Raw genomic sequence first — 21,379 nt, forward strand, 5'->3', positions numbered from 1 at the left:
AGCCCACACTGCGGTGCTGTTCGCATCAGAATTTACTGTATTGGCTTACCAAAAATTTAGGAAATCGAAGTGTTAGGTCATAGCCATCTTTCTATGTGGGTTCTGGGATTTGAAACTGTCCCTCTATAGGAAGAGGTTTTCCTTCTGACAAAGCAATCCAGTAGCTAAGGTAAATGTGTGTTTTCCCTCTAATCTAAAACCTATAAAAACATGCTATATAGCTGATTTTTAAAAAAGTTTTCTCCAGACTCTTGAGGGCAGGATGCAACTGTTTTCACTAAACTCCAATCAATTTTCATACATAATTGTATTACCTATATCTAGTTAATTAAAATTGATTTATGTGTCTATGTTTGCTTAGGTTTTAATTGGCTAAATAAAAGCCAAGTGATGGGCAGCAAGTGTGTTTTACTAAAGGATGACTGTCTGATGCATTATTTCATCTTAAAATGCTTTCTAGGACATAGTCCAATTTTGAAGGAAGGAAGATAGTTTTTGTAGTTAGTACCCAAACAACTACAGTGGGGTCTTGACTTAAGAACGGCTTGAGTTAAGAACATTTTGACTTAAGAACCGCTCTCATAGGAAAATATTGACTTGACTTAAGTACTTAGATTTGAGTTAAGAACTGAAAAAAACCCACGTGGGAGGCAGGGAAAGTGCAAAATTTGAACTTTCAGTTAACTGTTGGCCAGTGAAAAGGGTGCCTGTCTGCTTCCTCACTCCTCCCAGCGTTTAGAGAGTGGATTGGGAGACAGTCTTCGGACTGCCTGGTACTGTACTGTCTGGACTGTATTTTCCCTGCCTTCCCTGAACCTTTCTTGACCTAAGAAAAAAGAAACAAAATATCCCCCTCTAGTGGTCGAAGGCAGAATAGCAGCTTCCCATTAGTTTCTATGGACAGAAAAGGGCAGATACGGATTAAATGGTTTTCAATGCATTCCTATGGGAAATGCAGATTTGACTTGAGAACTTTTTGACTTGAGAACCGCCTTCCAATACGGATTAAGTTCTCAAGTCAAGACCCCACTGTAGTAGAATTTTGCAGAAGATAGTTACACACACTTTTTTGCCACTGTCAAACTGCAAACAGCATGTTAAAAAGTACAGTTCCTGAGCTCAGCTTGGCAACTGTTTGGCTTAAGTTTGGTGCTTTCCTCAGCTTGATGTCTCAGTGACCACCAAGCTCACCAAGGTGGCTATGTCAAGATGTCATGGTAGAGAATGTCTGATATATTCACAGAACACGTCACATATACAGCCCCAGACCTGGCCCGTTTCCTTTCTACTTTCAAGGTTGTGGGAGGAGAGAGACTTCAAAAATAGCTCCCCACCCACATCATCATGACAGGGCATGCAGCACTGTGAAGGAGAAATATGTGTTAGTGAGCCGTCCATAGTGGTTGAAGCCGTAGAAGAAGATAGAAAGAGTGAGATAAGTGAGGAGAAGTCAGGGATTGGAGAACTGACAGTTGCAACAAAGGCAGAAGAAGTTGAACCAAAGGAAAAGGCGGGAAAGATAGAGGTTTGCTTGATGGAGAAGGGTAAGAACGGAGAGGGGGCAGAGCATGAACTGACAGTATGGGAGGAGGGTATAAATGAAGAGGGTGTGCGTTGGTTCAGTTCAGTTGTAGCGGAATATGAGCAAAAAAGAATTGAAGCACGAAAGAAAGCCTTTGAGAGCATAAGAACCCAGGGACTATTAAGAGATTTTCCGAATCTTAAAGTAGGGGGGTTGCTGGATCCGGGAGAAGAGAAGGCGAAACTGATCCAATATGTAATGAAAGAATGGACAGTGATCATGGTGCCTAGGGAACTGGAGCTTCAAAGAGAAGCAGAGATTGCCCACAATCGCTTTTACAATCGTCCCAATGAAAGAGGCTGGATTCATCACGCTTGCTGCGGGACTATTTGCGCCCTGAGAAGCACTCCTTCCCGGATGCCAGATTACAAGGAATGGCATGGGAGAACCCACCGTTGAGTCCTTGGGACTATGGAAAAAGTTTCAGTTCTGTGAGTTGCGGCTTGCTGCCTGAGTTAAGATTGTTTGACCCGATAAGTAATGTGCTGGAGGAAGAAGGCGGTAGTAAAAGTGACAGTTTAAAGGTTATTAAAACGTCTCCTTTCTTATTTTCCGCTGAAACTGAGGAGTCGCCCAGAGAGAGTAAAGGACCCAATCACAAGCACAGTGTAGCTTGGCAATCAACTACTGCACATCATTAGAATATAACACCTCTGGAGGAAAAACAAATCTCAAAGGATAAGGCATATAACTATATCATTTGGGTCTCATCATATCACATACATTGAGAGCTCATGAGAGGGAATTTTGATGTTGGGAAATAGGGAGGAAGGTCTCTTTGCATATAAAGAGAGTATTTTGCATATACACAGCCTGTCTCCAAAATACTCCTAGGCACTTGAGTGCATGGCTAATACTTCTCTCTCCATAATACCATCAAGTATTCCAGGTATGCATCTGGACTCCAGAATCCAAGCAGCAAAAGCTACTCCATTCCAGCAGCTGGAGCTACCAGAACAAAGGATCCTGCCAAAGTAAGCCGTGAAAGGGAGATATACACTCTAATAAATAAGTGAAGCAAATATTTCTTTGCTATTTGTGAATCTTCTACTGTAGTCTGCTAGCATTCTTCCTCAGTAACATTGGCAAGCTGGTCCTCCAAACCAGGAGAGACACTCATTCTCTTATGTATCCTGTATTGTCTTCTACTCTATCTGTAACCCAAACTCGAAATAGCTGCCATATAATTTAAAGTTCTAAAGTGGTTTGACTATGGATCTTTAAAATGCCATCTTTCCCTAGATCATTCTGCCCACCCTTTTAGATCTTTGACAGAGCATCTGCTTTGCATCCTGCTGCCAGAGGAAGCTCAGCTGGTTGGTATATCAGACAGTTTCTTCCAAGCTGTGGCACTCACAGTGTATCTGTACAGAGAATGTAAGAACTGAATCAATATTTATTTTCTGGAAAACAACACCAAATCATAGAATTGAGCAACTACAAGAAAGTGTAAAGGCATTCCATCTAACTCTTAAATTAACACATTCTGCACAGAGATAAGCTTCAACCTTCAAATATTTTGGAATTTGGCAAGTTTGTCGGTTTGTAAGCCGCCTAGAGTGGTCGAGTAAGACCAGATAGGCGGGATAGAAATGAAATAAATAAATAAGTTACTGTGTGGACTGTTTACTCAGATACATGGAAAGCTGAATATTTCAAGCCAAAATCCTGTTGTGGAAGTGTAAGAGCGGGCATATGAGTAGTCACACACTTGTGAAATTGAATGAGCAGCAGCCTGCCTGCCAGAAGGGAAAATTGCCTTTGCATGTGCCATTTTATTACATAAGCCTAAGTATTTAGACCCTTTTTATTTAAATTAACTTCGTATTTCCTAAAAACAGAAAGCAATCTGTAGTAGGTAGGTTTCAGTAAAATGTTAACTCTTCCACCTGAAAAGGCATAAGGTATGATATTTGCTTCAGGATTAATCAGTCCTGAGGTTGCTTCTTCTATTGTTTTAATTTTGTTATAGGAGCCAATATATAAATGCATTAAGCATTTCTCACTATTTCAGTGCAATGTTTTCAAACTTGTAATTTCCCAGATGACATTGTATCAGATGTAAACGAGGATGGTTGGTGGAGAGACAGACTCAGCCATGTCTGGAAATGATACACTCACATCTGACAAGAGATTTCTTGGCTCAAAGCGAAGTGGGGATCTGCAGAAGGGCACCCGTTGGCAACAGTCCAAGAGCAGATAAGATTCCAAATGCTGAGGGGTTTGAGTAGAGGTGGTGGTGATGGTGGGGAGAAGAATTGGAGTATCTACCACAACTCTGACATGGTTCAGGAGGACACCCTGCACAGCTCCCATGGAAGTAAATGGAACTTCACAAGGATGTTGTACTGTGAAACATTAAAGTGCTTGAAGAAGCAATTTTGATTCTTTATATATATTTTCTAAAGTGTACTCAGCCTCCAATGTTAGGAAAATCTATTCTATTCATGCAATATGGCTTTCCTGCCTCCCCCTTATACCTGCACGGTGCTTTGACTCCCTGAAAAGGCAAGGAGGTTCTCCAAAATAACATGAGAATCAGCAAAACTTCCAGATCTTCTCCCCAAGTTACTGCAATTAACTATGCTTGGATGTAGTTTTTTTAAATGTTGTGTTACTGTTATATTTTAACATTCTTCCCAGAGACTTAAGGTAGGTATCAGCAAACCAGCATAAAAGAAAGTTATAAAATCACATTTGGACTACTTTTGAATCTCAAATGTTTATGGTTAGGATTTTTTGTGATTTTGAATGGAAGTACACTGACAGTACTGTATAGTGTCACTGTTCCAGGAACAAAGCAGGTTTCACACAACTATAGTTGAGTCTTGCCTGAATGGGCCTTTTATGCTGTAAGAGGAGGAAAGTGTAGTCTCAATACAGCAGAAGTCTTCTTTGGATTGTAAAGATGATTCCTTAATTCAATATTTGCAAGGCATGCTTTATTTTCTTAAATATAAAGTATATTGCTTATAATGTTTAAAATATAATTTTCAACATGAGCTAATGGTTGTCAAACCAGCTATAAAGCCAGATAGATTTGTGCATTCTGACTTTGAGGAGATATACAAGCTTTTGCTGTTGCTGAACTTTTTTTGTTTTTCAGTTGCTTCACCTGTCAACAATATGCTTTCTTATTAATTATGCAGGCCAGTTTTACAGGAGAGCAACACAGTCATCAGAAGCAGCTGGATATTCATGAAATAAACATATTTTGGAGTAATTACTATAATTAATGTTAGATTTTGCTTCATTGCTTACAGGTGTGTGTGTGTGGTTTTTTTTTTTTTTTGTATTATCAGATATTCCTTAAAAGTTTGTGGTGGAGTCCATCCAAAACTACTCCCTAGTGCACAGTCTCACCACATTGTCTTGGAATGAGACAAAAGTTTTCTTATGCTCTAGGGCTTATTTTTTAATACTCTCCTGCTTGCACTGATAATGAACCCAGACAGCTCCATCTGCACTGGATACATTCCAATAAAATATATTCTCATGGTAAAATTGGGCAAGGGCATAACATAGGGATTGGAAACATATGACATACCAGATGTTGATGGACTGCAGCTCCCATTATCCCTAGTTAGCATATCCAGTATTGAGGGATCGTGGACAGCTGCCGCCAGCAACATCTGGAAGGTCCCATGTTCCCATCCTGGGCAAACCTACCCCATCCCATTAAAGTATAGGGCATATTAAGCTTCTAGGAACTCACTAGTTTCTATTCTCGATCTGATTGTGTATATAGCTAAGGGAGTACACTGTAGTTATGGCTAGGAGATAAAATTGTAGAAGAAGGACAGGCTATTCCAGCAGAAAGGAAAGTATGCATATAAAAGCATGTGCACTTTCAGTTCTTCTATCATCCTTTGAGAAACAAGATGGTCTGAGACCTACTTCCAGGTTGTCTGTATGCAGCAAATGGCAAGATCTTGTCCATCAAGAACTTGATCTTGGATGAGCACACCAACCCTATACAGTTGATGAAGACTAGGCTGGATGCAAAAAACTGTTAATGTTTCTCAGCCTGTCCAGTTTGTTTATTCTTTCATCTAGTTTGACTCAGAGGCATTTGTCTTCCATTTGAAAGGTGATGACATGTTATCCCAGAGCTGCATGTTGGAGCAATCAGAATTGCTAATTAAACCCATGTTTACTTCCTGATGACCAGTCACACAGCAAAATGAGCTAAGTTGCAAGAATAAAATATACAGTGGTGCCTTGACTTATGAACATCCCGATGTACGGCCATTTCGAGTTGTGACCAGCTCCGGCCGCAAAATATTGCTTTGACCTGCGGCTGGAGCTTCGAGTTGCGACAGGAAAAAGGCAGGGAAAAAGGGCAGGGGATTCAAATTTGCTAACCGTTGGTCGGCGAAGAGGCTGCTTCTTTGTAGCTCTTTCACCCCAATGGTTAGAGTGAGTGTGTCAGAGGAGGCTTTCTGCTCCTAAGTACGTTTACTTTGTTTTACAGGGTTGGTTTGGGTTTGGGGGTGGTGATGTTTTTTGTCTTTTAGTGTTTTTTTCCCCCAGCATCATCACGTTCGGGCTCTCTCTGTGTGTGTGTGTGTGTGTGTGTGTGTGTGTGTGTGTGTGTGTGTGTGTGTGTGTGTGTGTGTGTGTGTGTGTGGTGTGATGTTTTTGTGTTTTTTTCCCCCAGCCCCATGGCATTCCGCTGGGGCTGGTTGTGTTTTTTGTTTTTGTTTTGGTGTGTTTGTTTTTCGGCCCCAGCGTGTTCCTATGGGGCTTGCAGTGTTTTTTTTTTAAAAAAAATTTTAAAAAATTGGTATCCCCCCCCCCCCCCCGGCTGGAACGGATTAATGCAGTTTCAATGTATTCCTATGGGAAATGGTGCCTCAACTTACGACCATTTAAAGTTACGCCCATCTTCTGGAACGGATTATGGTTGTAAGTCGAGGCACCACTTTACAAGCACATAAAACACAGAGTTTCTTACACAGTGCCACTTGGAAGTGCTTCACTTCTAAATTCAAGCAGAGGCCTTATTTTACTCATAAAAGTAGGGTTTGACCCACTGGTTGTTGGCAGGGACGTCGCCTATCTAGGGTCACACTAAACATGAATGGTAGTAATAAAACATACTTGTTTGATGCACCTCAATTAATAGCTATACATGAATGATCATTTCTGTCATTTCTCTTGAATGTTTAGCCTCATATAACCATAAACAGGTAAGTTTTCTTATGAATATTGCAGACGTTCAAAATCATGGTTGCGATTATAAATTTAAGCAATGTGTGCCATGATCAGTGACAAAATACAGAGTGAACCAACATGGGCTATTATGGATTATGTTGGAGGTAAAGCAGAATTGTATCACTCCAGTGTAGAATATATGGGCAATTAATACATCCCAGCTCTAATGCAGTAGTTCTTCAACGTGGGTCCCCAGCTGTTTTTGGACTTGTTGTTTAGTCGTGTCTGACTCTTTGTGACTACCTCTCCCCAAATCCATAGCTAGTGGGTGCAGCTTCTGGGAATTATAACCCAAGAGTATCTAGAGGCCCATGTTTGGGAGTAATTGGACATAGCTGACTGACTCTGCCACTGAGCAGAGTCAATACACAAATTTTGTGTATTTTCACATTCTATTGAATATCAGTGCAGTTTGCAAAGCTCCCATTAAATGGAGAGACCCTTGTACAGGAGAAATTCCTGAAGGATTGTGCCCATATCATTACATATAATAGAAAACTCTGTCAAAATCCCACCCTAGAAACCTAAACCAACCCTGTGTGTTTTAGAACAGGTAAATCCCTGCTGTAAAAGAACTGATGATGCTTGAGGCTTTGTTGTCCCTTCATAATCTTATTTCAAATATAGGAAAATGTATCAGATACCATGAGGATAATGTTGCAATGAAACCTAAGAAATGTATTTCCTTGAAATGTCGGCAGGCTCCCAAAACACACTCAACCTGTTAAATGTTTTTTGGCAGGCTCAAACAAATGTCTTTATTTGTAACAGAACTTGCCAGTACCAATAAACCTGTGAAACGTATGAAGTCTAATGAAGAGAGTGCCTTTGTGCACGTGCAGAATGAATTTCATATTTGAGGCACAACAATATCATACATGAGATTGGTGTACAAGGGTTTCAAGGTAAAAAGGTTTGCAGCTTATGTCAGGGCTGAGTTCAATTGTACCTCAGGCCACAAATTACGAAGCACTACACCTGGGCCATGTTGAATTATAGTAATAGTGACTATTGTACAGGTCAATGGTAGAATTCTTCTCCTGCCACACTCTAAATACACGTAGCTTTCTATTTTGTGTAGTTGTGACGAAAACTAAGCAGCACTGTCCTGTATCTAGTCACACTGTTCATCTAGTTTAATATTGGCTATTTTCATTGCCAAATGCTATCCAGGGTCTTGAGCAGAGGCCTTTCATGTCACATGGAAACTCAGTACAGTATTTTGAATGGATATCTCAAAGATAAAACTGGACCTTCTGTATACGAATCATGTGCTTCAACACTGTACTATAGTATCTTCCTAGACAAGTCTTTCTTCTCAGATCATACACAAATGGTCATAGCAGACTGATGGCATTTTAAAAGCCACAGGAGTAGCTGCAGAGGGATAAGACAGAGCAGAATCTGTTAGTATGTCTTTAGAAAGAGCCGGTGCAGTTTAGTGGATAGAGTCTTGGACTAAGAATCAGGAGATCTGCGTTCAGATCCCTACTTGGCTATGGATAATGGTAAAGCCACTTCCTGGACATCTTGCATATACTGAAAACTTTACTGTATTATGCTTTCCATACTTCAGAAGCAACCTCATGGCACTAAACAACAGTGTGCAGAGAACACTTGCCCCAAGAACTAAAAATCTGCAATACATCGTATTACAGTGGTGCCCCGCTTGACGACGATAATCCGTTCCAGAAAAATCGCTGTTAAGCAAAATCGTTGTCAAGCGAAAAAAATCCCCATTGGAATGCACTATGTTCCAATGTGGGAAATACCTCATCATCCAGCGAAGATTGCCCATAGAGAACCGCCAATCAGCTGTTCTAATTTGCTGTAATGCGAAGCTTCCGTCCGGAAAGCAGCCATTTTGAGAAGGGAGGGAAGCCATTTTACGGAGCAGGAAAAAACATTGTTTTGCAAACAAACGGTTCACGAAGCAGGCTCCTAATCAACATAAAGCGGATTTCCCCCATTGGAACCATCATTTTGCAATAGCGATTGCAAAATGTCATCGTCAAGCGATTTTGACGTCATGCGGGGTAAGCATCTAGCGGGGTACCACTGTATTTCAAAATATCTGTTGAGATTATCAACATTTTATTGTTTCAGAATAAATTATTATAATGAAAATAGCAATTAAAACAAATAGAATAGAGTGTTTCATTCTCTTGTTGCGTAGAATTATGTTGATGTGTTCATTTGCTGTTCTTCCTTTGATGTTTTTCTCTTTTATTTCCCTGACTTTTCTTCACTATATTTTATCTTTTCTCTCTTGCTGCTTTACTCTTAGCTTTCTCATCACCTTACCCTGCTAGCCTTCATCAGAGCACACAAGCATATCAAATGCGAGTCAGTTTGCAAAGAACCACAGGAACTGTAATTGAGTGCAAGGCTACGAGCAACTCCTTTGATGGAGAGCAATCCTGTGGATAATTACTTAGAACAAAAATAGGTCACACTGTCTTCAGTGGAGCTTTACTCCCTTGCAAGTATGTTTAGGATTGTATTGTTGAGGACTTTAGCCCCTTTATACCATGACATCCAGTCACTGGTTATGTCAGTAGTTAAACCAACCTTGAGGATAAGTACAGATTTCCCGCTCCAGAAAAATATATATATAAAACAGCCACTTTGCATCTACATACGACTCTCGTTCGTGTAAGTTACTTGCCCAGATTTTAGATGCATTTTGCTATAGTTATAAATCCAGTAATTACTGTACATTCTCACAGCTTACCTTTAGAAGGTATGTAACACTAGTTCTAGTTACAGTGTGAAAACCTGGATGTGTGTGTGTGTGTGTATATTAAAAAAACTTGTTTATCGGTTTTTAAAATCCAACAATATTTTGGTCTGATGAAAGATAACTGATTTAGTAGCTTTCTCAGTTTTAAGTGCAGATAACAGCAGCCTGCAAGGCTTTCCTTCTCTCCTGAAGGGCAGGAGAGATAGCGAACAGAACTCTATCGGAATTTCCAAGGGGGGGGGGGGAACTGAAAGAACCATCAGGCAAATGAGTGACAGACATTGGATAAGCAAAGTACAGAATTCTAAATATACATCACTCAAATGCATGATGAATGGAACAGATCAGAGGAATTTAAAACTGTAATCTTATTAAGCAGCTGTGCTGTGCTTGCAAATGCTACCTTGCAACCAAACAAAGCCTTTTGATTCTGGGCTGTTTCTTATGATAAAGGTTCTGTACGTTGCCAACTGCTATATTGTTTTGGTCAAAGAAATGCCGTCAGGCCGAAAGAACCAGTGCTGGCTTTTCTACCTGCCTCCCAGGACCCTACTCTCAATCTAAGGGAAGTTTGTAACTTCAAGCCTGAAAATATTTTGTTTCCAAGAAAACACCAAGTAGCTCAGGATTATCATCAAACACATTTTGAATTTTTAAAAAATCCTTTATTTACATGTCCGGGTATAACTATCTAACTGTAATTAGTTGCAACAGCATTATTATATAGGTCCCCCCACCCCCAAGTTCCTTTCCGCCAGATCTATGGGTTCCTGAAAAGGTATGAGTCATGAGAATACCTAGCACTCCTGGTATGTTCAGCCGCTGGAGCAACTCCATCCATGCTTAATGTAATCTTTCCCTGATTGTTCACGCTCACCGCTCAGGATGTATGGAAACATCTGACAATAAGCCGGAGGAAACGGGAGATGGCTTATTGTGGAATGTTATCTAAACCATAAATGTAAGCAAACTACTGAACTGAGGCGGGGGGGGGGAGAGAAATGAAAGAAAAAGCCCAGAAGGAGGTAAGGAAGTTGAAGACGTTCAAGGAATGCGCATTACTCACCTGTCAGTGGCAATTTTCTGCGCTGGTGCATGAAAGCCGGCATGGGCAGCTGCATGTAAATCGCTTGGCAAATGTGTCCCTGATGTCAACATGCTAAGCTGGAGCCTCAATCTTCTGGTGATCGGATTAGGAGTCACTTGCCAGGAGTTTTCTAAATGTGTCAGTTGCTCTGCCGCCTCCTTCCAGCCTTTCCCGAACCCTGTTTGGAATATAGGACTGGTCGCTGCCTGTATTGTTTTAGGGCGGCGGTTGGCGGTTGTTGCGCGCCCCCCCCGGCTTTTCTTTTGCTGCCCTCGGCGTTAGGGGGATCGCCAAGCAGGGTGTGTGTGTGTGTGTGTGTGTGTGTGTGTGTACCTTCTCGAAGGCCGGCGACAGCATGGCTCATCGTCACAAATGTTTTGTTCCAAAGCTCAGCTCCTCCGTTTCCTTCGGCTGAGCTGCAGGCGATGCTGTCCAATTTTTTGGGTCGCTTTGGCAGGATTTTTAAATCCGGCCGCTTCCCGCTTGGCGCCTCGGCATCGCGGTAGAAACCCAAGGACAGCGCCTTCTATTTCTGGCGGGAAAAGCACGCGATCCATCCTCACGAACGCGACCACTCTGGAAACCGGATAGCGCGGGTGTTTTTTTTTTTTAATCGGGAAGAGACGCTTCTTCTGCCTCGCCCCGCTCCGCTCCGGAGAAAGAGAAGGTGCCGCAGCAGCAGTTGATCCACAAGTGGCTTGCTTGAGGCCAGAAGCTAACCTGGGTTTCCCCTTTGAGGGAAAACACGTCCGAACGTGTTAAAAAGCGGCGGCGAAAGGGGGGGGGGAAGAGAAAGTTATATTTTTCATTCCTGCCCCCGTCAGAGTTATCTTCTTATTCGGAAGGTTGGAAGTTAAGAGGAAAGGAGGTGCTGCGAGGGCCACGCATTTATCTGGGCGCCCCTGACCGAAACTGCCTTTTTCTCCCGAATATTGGGAAGTTTTGGAGTCATCAACGTTAGCCGGACTTTGGGATCCAAACAGCAGCCAGGGCAGAGCGGTTCATTCAAAAGAAGCCGAGGTTGGGACGGATGGGACGGTGAAGAAGGAACAGCCAGCCTCTTGGCCTCGAAGTTCACACCCAGGCGGATAAAAAGAGCGCCCGCGGCGGAGAGGGTGCGCGTCTTCCCCGTGCGTGTCCTCCGGAGGATTTCCTCGTTCCTGCAGACCTGATTTGACTTCTTGAGTGTCTGTGGGGCCGGGAGCCCTTCCCTCTTTGTCAACGTGAAGGGGGGACTGTGTGGGGGCGCCAGTGCCCCCTTTTCCTCTCTAGCGGGATGCTGCCTTTTGCGTTTGGGTCGATGGAGGAAAGTGTCCCGTGCGCACCCGGGGGGCCCGCCTCCTTTTTCCCTTCCGAACTTTAATGCCTAGGCTGGTCATGGCCGGGCGAGTCCCACCCTCTCGGTCTTTTTCTCCTTTAGATCTCAGCGGGATCGTGGGGATGCCGATATGTTGAAATCCCACGTCAATATGTTGACACCCTTGGGGGCACCTTTCCACCTTCTCCAGAGCTTACCCGGCGTGGCTTTCTTGTAAATGTTCACAAGCCCGCCTCTGATTTAGAGTTCACCGGCGTGTATGGGGCTGGGCGGATTTGGGACTGCAGCCACTTTGTCCACGGTTGGATTTTCCGTGACTAGGTGTGTGTGTGGGGGGGGGGGGTCGGGCAGGGCCCCCGTTTCTCTCTCAGTTCAGGGGGACGCCAGGGTGATCTATGTCGCGGGTGCCCCCTCCCTCTTCGCTCCCAGGGATTTTCGCGGAGGGGGCCCTTCGGTACGCGCATGTACCCGTGCGGGAGGAGCGGTGCCCCAGGGGTGCCCATCTGCACCCTGAGGTGAAAGCCCCCGACACTCCGGGCCAGGAAGAAGCGAGTACCCAGCGCGCCGCCTTCCCCTCGGAAGGGAGGCCACGATGGTGCTTCTGTCCGGTGACGGGAAGGACGTCGGGGAAAGCCGGAGTCCCGCCTCAGGGAGGCAGCTGCTGGCCCTCCCCGCGGTCCGTGAAGGGCAAGCCGAGGGACCCGGAGGGGCGGGAGCAGAGGGGAATGCCTCCGCCGCCGCCGCCCTTAGCCCAGCCGGCGGCGGCGGCGGCGCGGAGGGCGAAGTAGGAGGAGAGGACGAGTACGAAGAGTACGAGGACTTCTCGTACCTCCCGGACACGCGGAGCATCGCTTCAGACGACTCTTTCTACCCGCCGCGGGCCGACGACGACGAAGACGACTGGTCGCTGGGCGAGTCGGACCCCTCGGACAGCCCCGAGCCGGTCTCGCTCTTCAAAGCTTGCTGCACCAACAACGTCCTCGCCTTGCGGGCGCTCCTCCGCCAAGGGCCCGAAGAGGAGGACGTGAGGGAGACCGACCGCAACAAGCGGGTGAGGAAGCAGCCCTTCACACATCAGGCACGGGGCACAGGCACACGCCAGGGCGGGGCAAGGCAAGCCAAGGGGGGGGGCAGCGTGAGGGGAATTGAGCAAACTCCGTCGCCCCTCCCGCCATTCATGGCTTAACCTGCAACTTGTGGATCCTCGACTTACAGAATTAATCCATATTGGAAGGGTGGCTGCAGATCGAAAAGTCTGTAGGTCGAGGGTCCATTTCCCATAGGAATGCATTGAAAACCATTTGATCCGTTCCAGCCAAAGGAAAAAAAATCCTGGGCTTCCAAAGCTGCACCCACTGCCCTCTTGTCTCCTGTCCCCGCTGGACGGGAGGCAGAGGACAGCGGGGATGGGAGGCAGAGGGCAGCGGGGGAGGCTTTGCGTTTCCCGCCCTTTCCCCCTGCCTTTCATAGGTCGAAGCTCCAGCCCCAAGTGGAACCAAAATTTTGTGGCCGGAGCTTTACATACCTCGAAATTTTCATAAGTACGGACCTTTGTAAGTTGAGAGTCCACAGTATATATTACCACCCTTTGACAAATATGGTCAGGGCTTCTTACAGACAAATGTGAACAAAGTGCAATACAAACACAAAACTACAATAGCTGAAAACCGCAAAGCCATTAAAAATGTACCATAAAAAGGTTTCTTCTAGCAGAGACAGTATAAAACAGCTGGTCAGAATCCAAAACACCCAGTAAAGCATAAGAACCCAAGGTTTATTTCCAACAAACATTTATTACCATACCAAGAATCCTATTAATGCATCACAGGTTATTATGATGGTATAATTGCTGCTGTGTATCGTCCATATATGAACAGCATTCCAAGGTGGTAATCCATTTCATAAAATGTTGTTCAGGTGGGTTGGACCAATTATAAAATGCCCAGAAAAGTCTCTGTTTTCCTTTCTGTGATCGAGAGTGACCTGCATGACAAACATCTAGCTAATGCTCTGGAAAAATGTCTGTTCAGCAATTAAGTTTCCCAGTAATAACAGTTCTTCCAGGAGAATGCATGAAATGAACCTTAACTCTCAAGCCTTTCCCACAGATAATTTCTGCACAAAGTTGGTAAGATGTAACCATCTCCAAATGACACTAAACATCAAAAAGTGCAAATTGAGCTATAGGTAGTGAACATCTGTGGGAGATTTCATTCCTTTGAGAGGTTTTAAATATCTGCCTCTAACTGTGAATACAGAAGGATAAATTTGTTAAAAGGTATATAAACTTCTCCCTTCAACAAGCCAGACACCCCATGCAGCTCAAAATTCTTGTGTAACTGTAACTACAAAGTGTAAATAGCTGATTAACAGGCAGATACATACAGAAGAGTTCTCTCTATTGGGGTTCTCTTCCATAGCATTGACAATCCTTCCCATACATTACCGTGTGTAATGAGCCTTAAAGGTCCTTTTGGCCCCTTGATCTAGAGGCTTAATTAGAAATGTTGTGTTTGGGGGAAGTGGATCACTTCGATAACTTCAGTGTTGAACATGCAATTCTGGGTGGCCAGGGGCTTAGTATTTATTGAATATTTCTTTCCTAAATATTTCATTATTGGAATATTTATTCATTTTTTGAAAAAACAAACAAACAAGTATAACCAAAACTGTGCTGCTCAAGCCCGTGCAATTCAAGGGAGAAATATAGTATGTGTTACATATCAAGTGAAAAAAAAATTAGGACCAAAACATGGCATCTTAAAGGCTAACTGCTATATTTTTATGTGAATTTTTGTGGACAAGCCCATTTCCTCAGACATAAGAGGAAGGTATGTGTTACTGTATGTGTTACAGTATCCCTGCCTCTTATTTTTATATAGTTTGATCACATATTATATTGATGAAGGAAAAGAAAGCACCAACAATATGACATCCAAGCCATTCCTATACTGTTCTGTTAAAATGTTACTTAAAACAACCATCAATACCAATGCGGTTCTGCACATAACTCAAATTACCATTTATACTTCAGGCCTTATTCTGGTGTAATAGACAACTGTAACAACTCTGATAAAAGTGACAAATACCTGTAACAGATAACGGTAATTATATGACGGATAACCTATCATTACTTCTTGTCATCTTTATGTGGGGCTCTGTTCATGCAGAAATCCCATCTCATATGCCTCGCAGTATTTTCTAATGCAAGTTATGATACACTTTCTTTTATTTTAAATCTTAAAAACTACAAACAGTTCCTTGCCACTCTTAATTTCATCCATTTATTTTTCTTTGAAATGTTCTAAATAAATCTGACCAGTTCTCTCATGCCCCCAAATAAAAGTAGTGTATATTTCTTTCATTCTTTACGTTTTAAGTTACTTTCTAAAAATGCAAGAACTTGTAGCTTTAAAAAGCAGATTTAAAAACCAAAGTCAGAGAATGCATCTCTTAATATTAAAACTGTTAAACGTAAAAAAAGTAAAAGAAAATAATGGTATTAGACTATAAGGATATTAAGAACACACACAGAAAATTACCCTAAGTGCTCATAAAGCCAGGCCAGCCTTGTGTTAGTTCATGGAGGGAAATCCATGATGATGGTTGATCTTTGATGTCCGGTGTCCAAAGCAGCATGGAGTTCTGATGATGAATTGAATGAATGAAGTGTATCTTATATTTATACTTCTTACCTATTGTTTTCCTTTCTTCCTAACTATGAACAAAACTTATCACCAGGTCTTGAATGTCCAAATGCTTAAAAATCCAGGAATAATTTTTCAATAGGAAGTTGTATTGTTGTATATAGTATAACTCTAATGGTCCGTAATCTACAATCCAGCAAGCTGCCATTATACTGATAACAATTTTTGTTTTGACTAAGAGTTTTTGCAGACTCTGTGCAAACGTAGTCCTGTAGTATCAGATATGTGAAAATCCAGAATCCTTTGTTGTTTAGTTAAGTCGTGTCTGACTCTTCCTAACCCTATGGACCAGAGCACACCAAGCCCTCCTGTTTTCCACTGCCTCCCAGAGTTGGGTCAAATTCATGTTGGTAGTTTCAATGACACTGTCCAACCATCTCATCCTCTGTTGTCCCCATCTCCTCTTGCCTTCACACTTTCCCAACATCAGGGTCTTTTCCAGGAAGTCTTCTATTCTCATGAGATGGCCAAAGTATTGGAGCCTCAGCTTCAGGATCTGTCCTTCTACTGAACACTCAGGGTTGATTTCCTTCAAAATGAATAGGTTTGTTCTCCTTGCAACTCTCAAGAGCCTCCTCCAGCACCACAATTCAAAAGCATCAATTCTTCGGCGGTCAGCTTTCTTTATGGTCCAGCTCTCACTTCGATGCATCACTACAGGAAAAACCATAGCTTTGACTATTCGGCCTTTGGTTGGCAAGGTGATGTCTCTGCTTTATAAGATGCTGTCGAGATTTGTCATCACTTTCCTTGGAAGAACCAGCCGTATTCTAATTTTGTGGCTGCTGTCACCATCTGCGGTGATCATGGAGCCCAGGAAAGTAAAATCTGTCACTGCCTCCATATCTTCCCCTTCAATTTGCCAGGAAGTGATGGGGCCAGTGGCCATGATCTTAGTTTTTTTTAATGTTCAGCTTCAGACCTTTTGTGTGTGTATGTGCTCTCCTCTTTCACCCTCATTAAGAGGTTCTTTAATTCTCCTCACTTTCTGCCATCAGAGTGGTATCATCTGCATATCGGAGGTTGTTGATATTTCTTCCGGCAATCTTAATTCCGGCTTGGGATTCATCCAGTTCTGCCTTTCGCATAATATATTCTGCATATAAGTTAATAAGCCGGGGGACAATATACTGCCTTGTTGTACTCCTTTCCCAATTTTGAACCAATCAATTGTTCCATATCCAGTTCTAACTGTTGCTTCTTGTCCCACATATAGATTTCTCAGGAGATAGGTAAGGTGGTAAGGCACTCCCATTTGTTTAAGAACTTGCCATAGTTTGCTGTGGTCCACACAGTCAAAGGCAAATATTTTGTGTAGTCAATGAAGCAGAAGTAGATGTTTTTCTGGGACTTTCTGGCTTTCTCTATAATCCAGCGCATGTTAGCAATTTGGTCTCTAGTTCCTCTGCCCCTTTGAAATCCAAGGTATGTGAGAGATTTAAGGGTGCTTTTTCCAGTGCCAACCCCCCTAATGGGTTTCCGTGGCTGAGTGGGGATTTGAACTCAGCAATCATGAATTCTAGTCTGCTGAACCACACTGCATCTCAAAAGCAGTCTAGTATTTCTTAGTTATAAGTAGTTCTTAAACAGTCTAATATTACTGGTCTGAAGCCAATCCTCTGTGAGCTATGTCCCTTCTCTTCCTCTTCCACTTAACTACCTGTGTAGTTATACCTTTTCTATGAGGCACCCCCCCAAAAAATTTCCTGGAACTTTGACTTGTGCAATGGCAGTGTCCTTACTGCCTGTACTAAGGAGGGACTCTGGAATTCTGGGGTGCTGAGATGCAGTTGTTGCAGGATGAAAAGTTCTAGAAAGGATGGTGGAAAGAAAAGGAGGGCTAACAGATAGGTTGATAGTCTTGCACTCTGCTGCTATAAAACTGAGAGAGAGAAAATCCAAGCAAAGGCTCATGGTAAAGATGTTATTGTATGTACTAATTTACATGCATAGACATTGCAAATATTGCATATAATATTGCATATTGAACACACATGTAGGTATCTTTTCATGTGTTATTTATCTGGAGGCTTGATTGGCACTGACACTGGCATAATTTTGGTGCCTGGTCAAGATGTACTTATTTATTAGAACTTTTGGAGTTTGAGGATTGTGGTTTTCGCAAGTTTTAATGCTATGTTTTTAATGTTTGAGTATTTTATTTTATTTATCATTTATTTGTTTAAACTTATATCCCCCCTTTAGTGGAAAAGCCACTAAAGGGGGGTGGATGGCTTCCAGAAAATAACAAAAATATACAGCATTTTTTTAAAAAAATGAACATATAAAAACAAAAACCCCTTCATGGGCCAGCATAAACTTACTACAACATTAATATTACAAAGGGTTGAGGTTTGTAAAGGCATGGGTAAAAAGCCAGGTTTTAACTTGCTTTTGTGGGGTTTGATTTTAAATTGTTTAAAATATACTGTATTATATTTTTAAATGGTTTTATACAGTGTTGTAACCATCCCTGAGATCCTATGGTATAGGGTGGGTTCTATATATCTAAATAATAACTTGTTCTTTTTCTTCTTGTTGCTACAACTGTTTATTTCTTTATTTATTGCTTCTTAGCCCATGACCAAAGGACCATTTTTTAAATATAAAAGTTTGAATTCTCAGTACTGAGAACAATATTGACACCGCAAAACTAAGGATGTCAGATGTCAGAGACAAGGTCCTTGAAACCAATTGTTTGTTTATTAAGTCATATGAATGTAAGTCATATGAATTTGAATGATGTCTCTATGATACATCAAAACTATGGAGGATAAAATGTTACAAGCATTTAAAAATCAGTGATCTGACTACATATGGAAAGACACATAGAAAATTGTGTGTGTGCAAGATGGAGAGAGAGGATGAGAGAGAGAAGCTAAAAATGCCAGTGATGGTCTAGTGTTTTAAAGCAGCATCTAGCATTTAAATAGAAATTAAAAATTTAGAAATTTAAATAGAAATTAGGAAAATCTGAGGAGCCAAAATACAACCCAAAATATCATGGAGGAAATATAAATCTGTGGCTATGTGTGTTTTCATAGTAAAAAGCGTGTGTTGAACTAATAGTAGAAGTAGAAAGAATGGTGATTATGAGTGTGTGGCATTTTCAATGAAGAATAAATAGAGTTCTGAGACAGATTATCCTGAGGACTAGCAAAACAAATACAGGAAAGGTTGATTTTGTGGGACTACATCTTCTGGAATGTCACAGCAGGGGAATTCTGGTCCATTAAAAAAAAGCAACCTACCTCTGGGGCCAAACAAGGTAATTAAGAAGTTTCCGAAGAGAACAGACAGAAGGGTTCCAAAGCCCCAGAATCTTCAGGTGATGTGATGGGAGAGAGCTGGTTGCAGGAGATGGAAGCAACCTAGTAAGGTTCTTGGGTGTGTGTGGACAGCCTAAAAACAAACTCAGGATTTAATACACAGAGCAGGACAGAAATCTGAAGCTTCCTAACACTCTTCAAAGGCAACTCCACATAGAGTGTGTTATTGTAGTCCAGATGGGCTGTGACAAAGGCATGTGACAGAGCAAACATCTCTAGGAATGGAGGCAACTAATGCATTAATTTTAACCATGCAAATGCACTCCTGGCCACTGCTGAAAGTTGATGGTATCAGCATACTGGTGGCAATGAACTCCCGAACTCTAAACAACTCTCTTAGTAATTCCATGCATATGTTGGATAACATGGAGGACAGAACTGAATCCTGTGGGACCCCACAGGCCAATGGCCAGGATGTCAAAAAGGATCCCCCCTGCATCAGCTGCTGGGATTGCCACTCCAGGCAGGATTGGAACTAGTTCTGTAAAATAGTACTGAGTTCTATTGCAGGAAGGCAACCCAAGTGTAGCATGGACATGGCACTGTAAACTATCAAGAGGTCTAGCAGAACCACCAGAGACAAAGTCCTGGTGTCCAACTCCCAGCATAGTTTGGCTAGCAAGGGGACCAAATCTATCTGCATCTCATAGCAAGGCTTGAAGGCAGATTGAAATGGATCTAGATAATGCCACTTGTCCAGGCACCCTTGAATGGTATGGTTATGATACTGGGGTTTGCTTTATTTTTAAAAAAAGTATTAAAAAGAAAACTTAAAGATTAATGGGATAAAGTTGACTGATCATGTTCTCCGATTTCATCTAACTTTCATAAGAGGGCTGAAAAAACCAACATGAAATCCATCATGGTGGGAATTTATGTGAATGTTGCTCTCAGGCAAGACTTCAAATTTTGTAACCTTTAATGGGAAGAAGTGGAGGGGACCAGAAGATAAAAAGATAACCAAAACGTTGTTTATACACATTTCACCTGGGAGGTGCTTGACCTGATTTTTCCTAACATTAAAGCTTTTTTGGGGGGCCTTTTCCAAGAATGGAATAAAAATATCCTTCATAGATGTCAGCTACTTATGCTCAAACTGGAAGAATTTGGGGATACTATTAAAAATAGTGCTGGGTGGCCCAATTTTGGAAATGGGCTTGTGGGGGGGGCTGGAAGTTAAGCTATTTCCTAGTTATGGGTGAAACAGCTTCTTTATTGATCCCAGTTTTTGAGATGAAGAAGAGGTCAATAAAATGATATTGTGACTGGGTTCGTGATGAGATAGGGGCAGCTCCTGTTTTGGGGCGGGAAATAACCAGGAGGGTTAAATTTGAATATTAGCAGGTTTATTAAACTTAACATCAGAGGAATCAACAATGACTTTGGTAGGTTCAAAACAACTTAATTCAGGAAGATGACCATAAGAATCTGGTAATGTATTCAAGAAGGAATTGTCCTGTTTCATTGTGGAGCCGGACCAAATTGTTCCTTGTCAGTAGATTTCTGTAGGGGCGCGCTCCTCACAGCACAAATCGTGCCACAACACGGGTGGCGTGCCCAATTCCCCCTTGAGTGGCGGTTTGTTGAAAGATGCATCGGGACAGATCACCCTCCTCCAGTGACCCCGTCCCCTTGGGAACACCACCACAGTCCATTCTGTAGTCTCCGTTATAACCACTCCTTCCTTCTGGACAGCTGGGTCTGGTAACAAACCTCCCACTTTCAAGTTGGGAATGTCTTTCAGTAGATTGTGCACCTTTTTGTATTCTGATTCTCCTCCTCCTTTCATCTCCTCTCTCGGTACTCTGAAAACTCTCACCCCTTCCTCTTCCTTTTTATCCTCCTCCCAAACAGGCAATATTAACTCCTCTCCTTCCTTTCCTTTTCCTTCCTCCACTAAGCACACTTCTGTCTTCATTCCTTTTTCTATATTCACTATCAATCACCCCTTCTGATTCCTCTTTTGGTCCATACCATACATACATACATACATACATACATACATACATACATACATACATACATACATACATACATACATACATACATACATACATACATACATACATACATACATACATACATACATACATACAAACCTTTAATTCCATTAAAACTACAGAGTGCATTAGACAAGTGGAAAAACTGTGGGGAGTAATAAGTGGTCATGGTTTTATTACTCCCCACAGTTTTTCCACTTGTCTAATGCACTCTGTACTTTTAATGGCAATAAAGGTTTGTCTGTATGTATGCATTGTTCCCCTCTTTTGGCCTTTCTGTTATAGATTCTTTTATCTGAGGAGATGGCGCACTCTCGTCAGCTTCCACATAACCTACTCCTTCTTCACAGATACTGTATATAGATTAAACAACTAGCTTTTGTTTAAAAAGAGTGC

General features: G+C 42.2%; 1 protein-coding gene and 1 long non-coding RNA gene across 2 annotated transcripts in view; both read left to right on the forward strand.

Moving 5' to 3' along the window:
- Positions 1-1,234: 1,234 nt before the first annotated feature.
- Positions 1,235-9,406, forward strand: LOC144588605 (uncharacterized). The gene is made up of 2 exons (XR_013544225.1): positions 1,235-2,556; positions 4,732-9,406. It is a non-coding gene; the product is annotated as an uncharacterized LOC144588605 (long non-coding RNA).
- Positions 9,407-11,426: 2,020 nt separating this feature from the next.
- ANKRD33B (ankyrin repeat domain 33B) overlaps positions 11,427-21,379 on the forward strand; it is a 51,849-nt gene continuing 41,896 nt past the window's right edge. The window contains exon 1 of the mRNA XM_072998482.2: positions 11,427-12,998. Coding sequence (XP_072854583.2) covers positions 12,540-12,998 — 459 coding nt within the window. The 5' untranslated portion in view covers positions 11,427-12,539. The remainder of the gene's footprint in view (positions 12,999-21,379) is intronic.

This window comes from Pogona vitticeps, chromosome 4 (genome assembly GCF_051106095.1).
Source record: "Pogona vitticeps strain Pit_001003342236 chromosome 4, PviZW2.1, whole genome shotgun sequence".
Classification (NCBI taxonomy): Eukaryota; Metazoa; Chordata; class Lepidosauria; order Squamata; family Agamidae; genus Pogona; species Pogona vitticeps.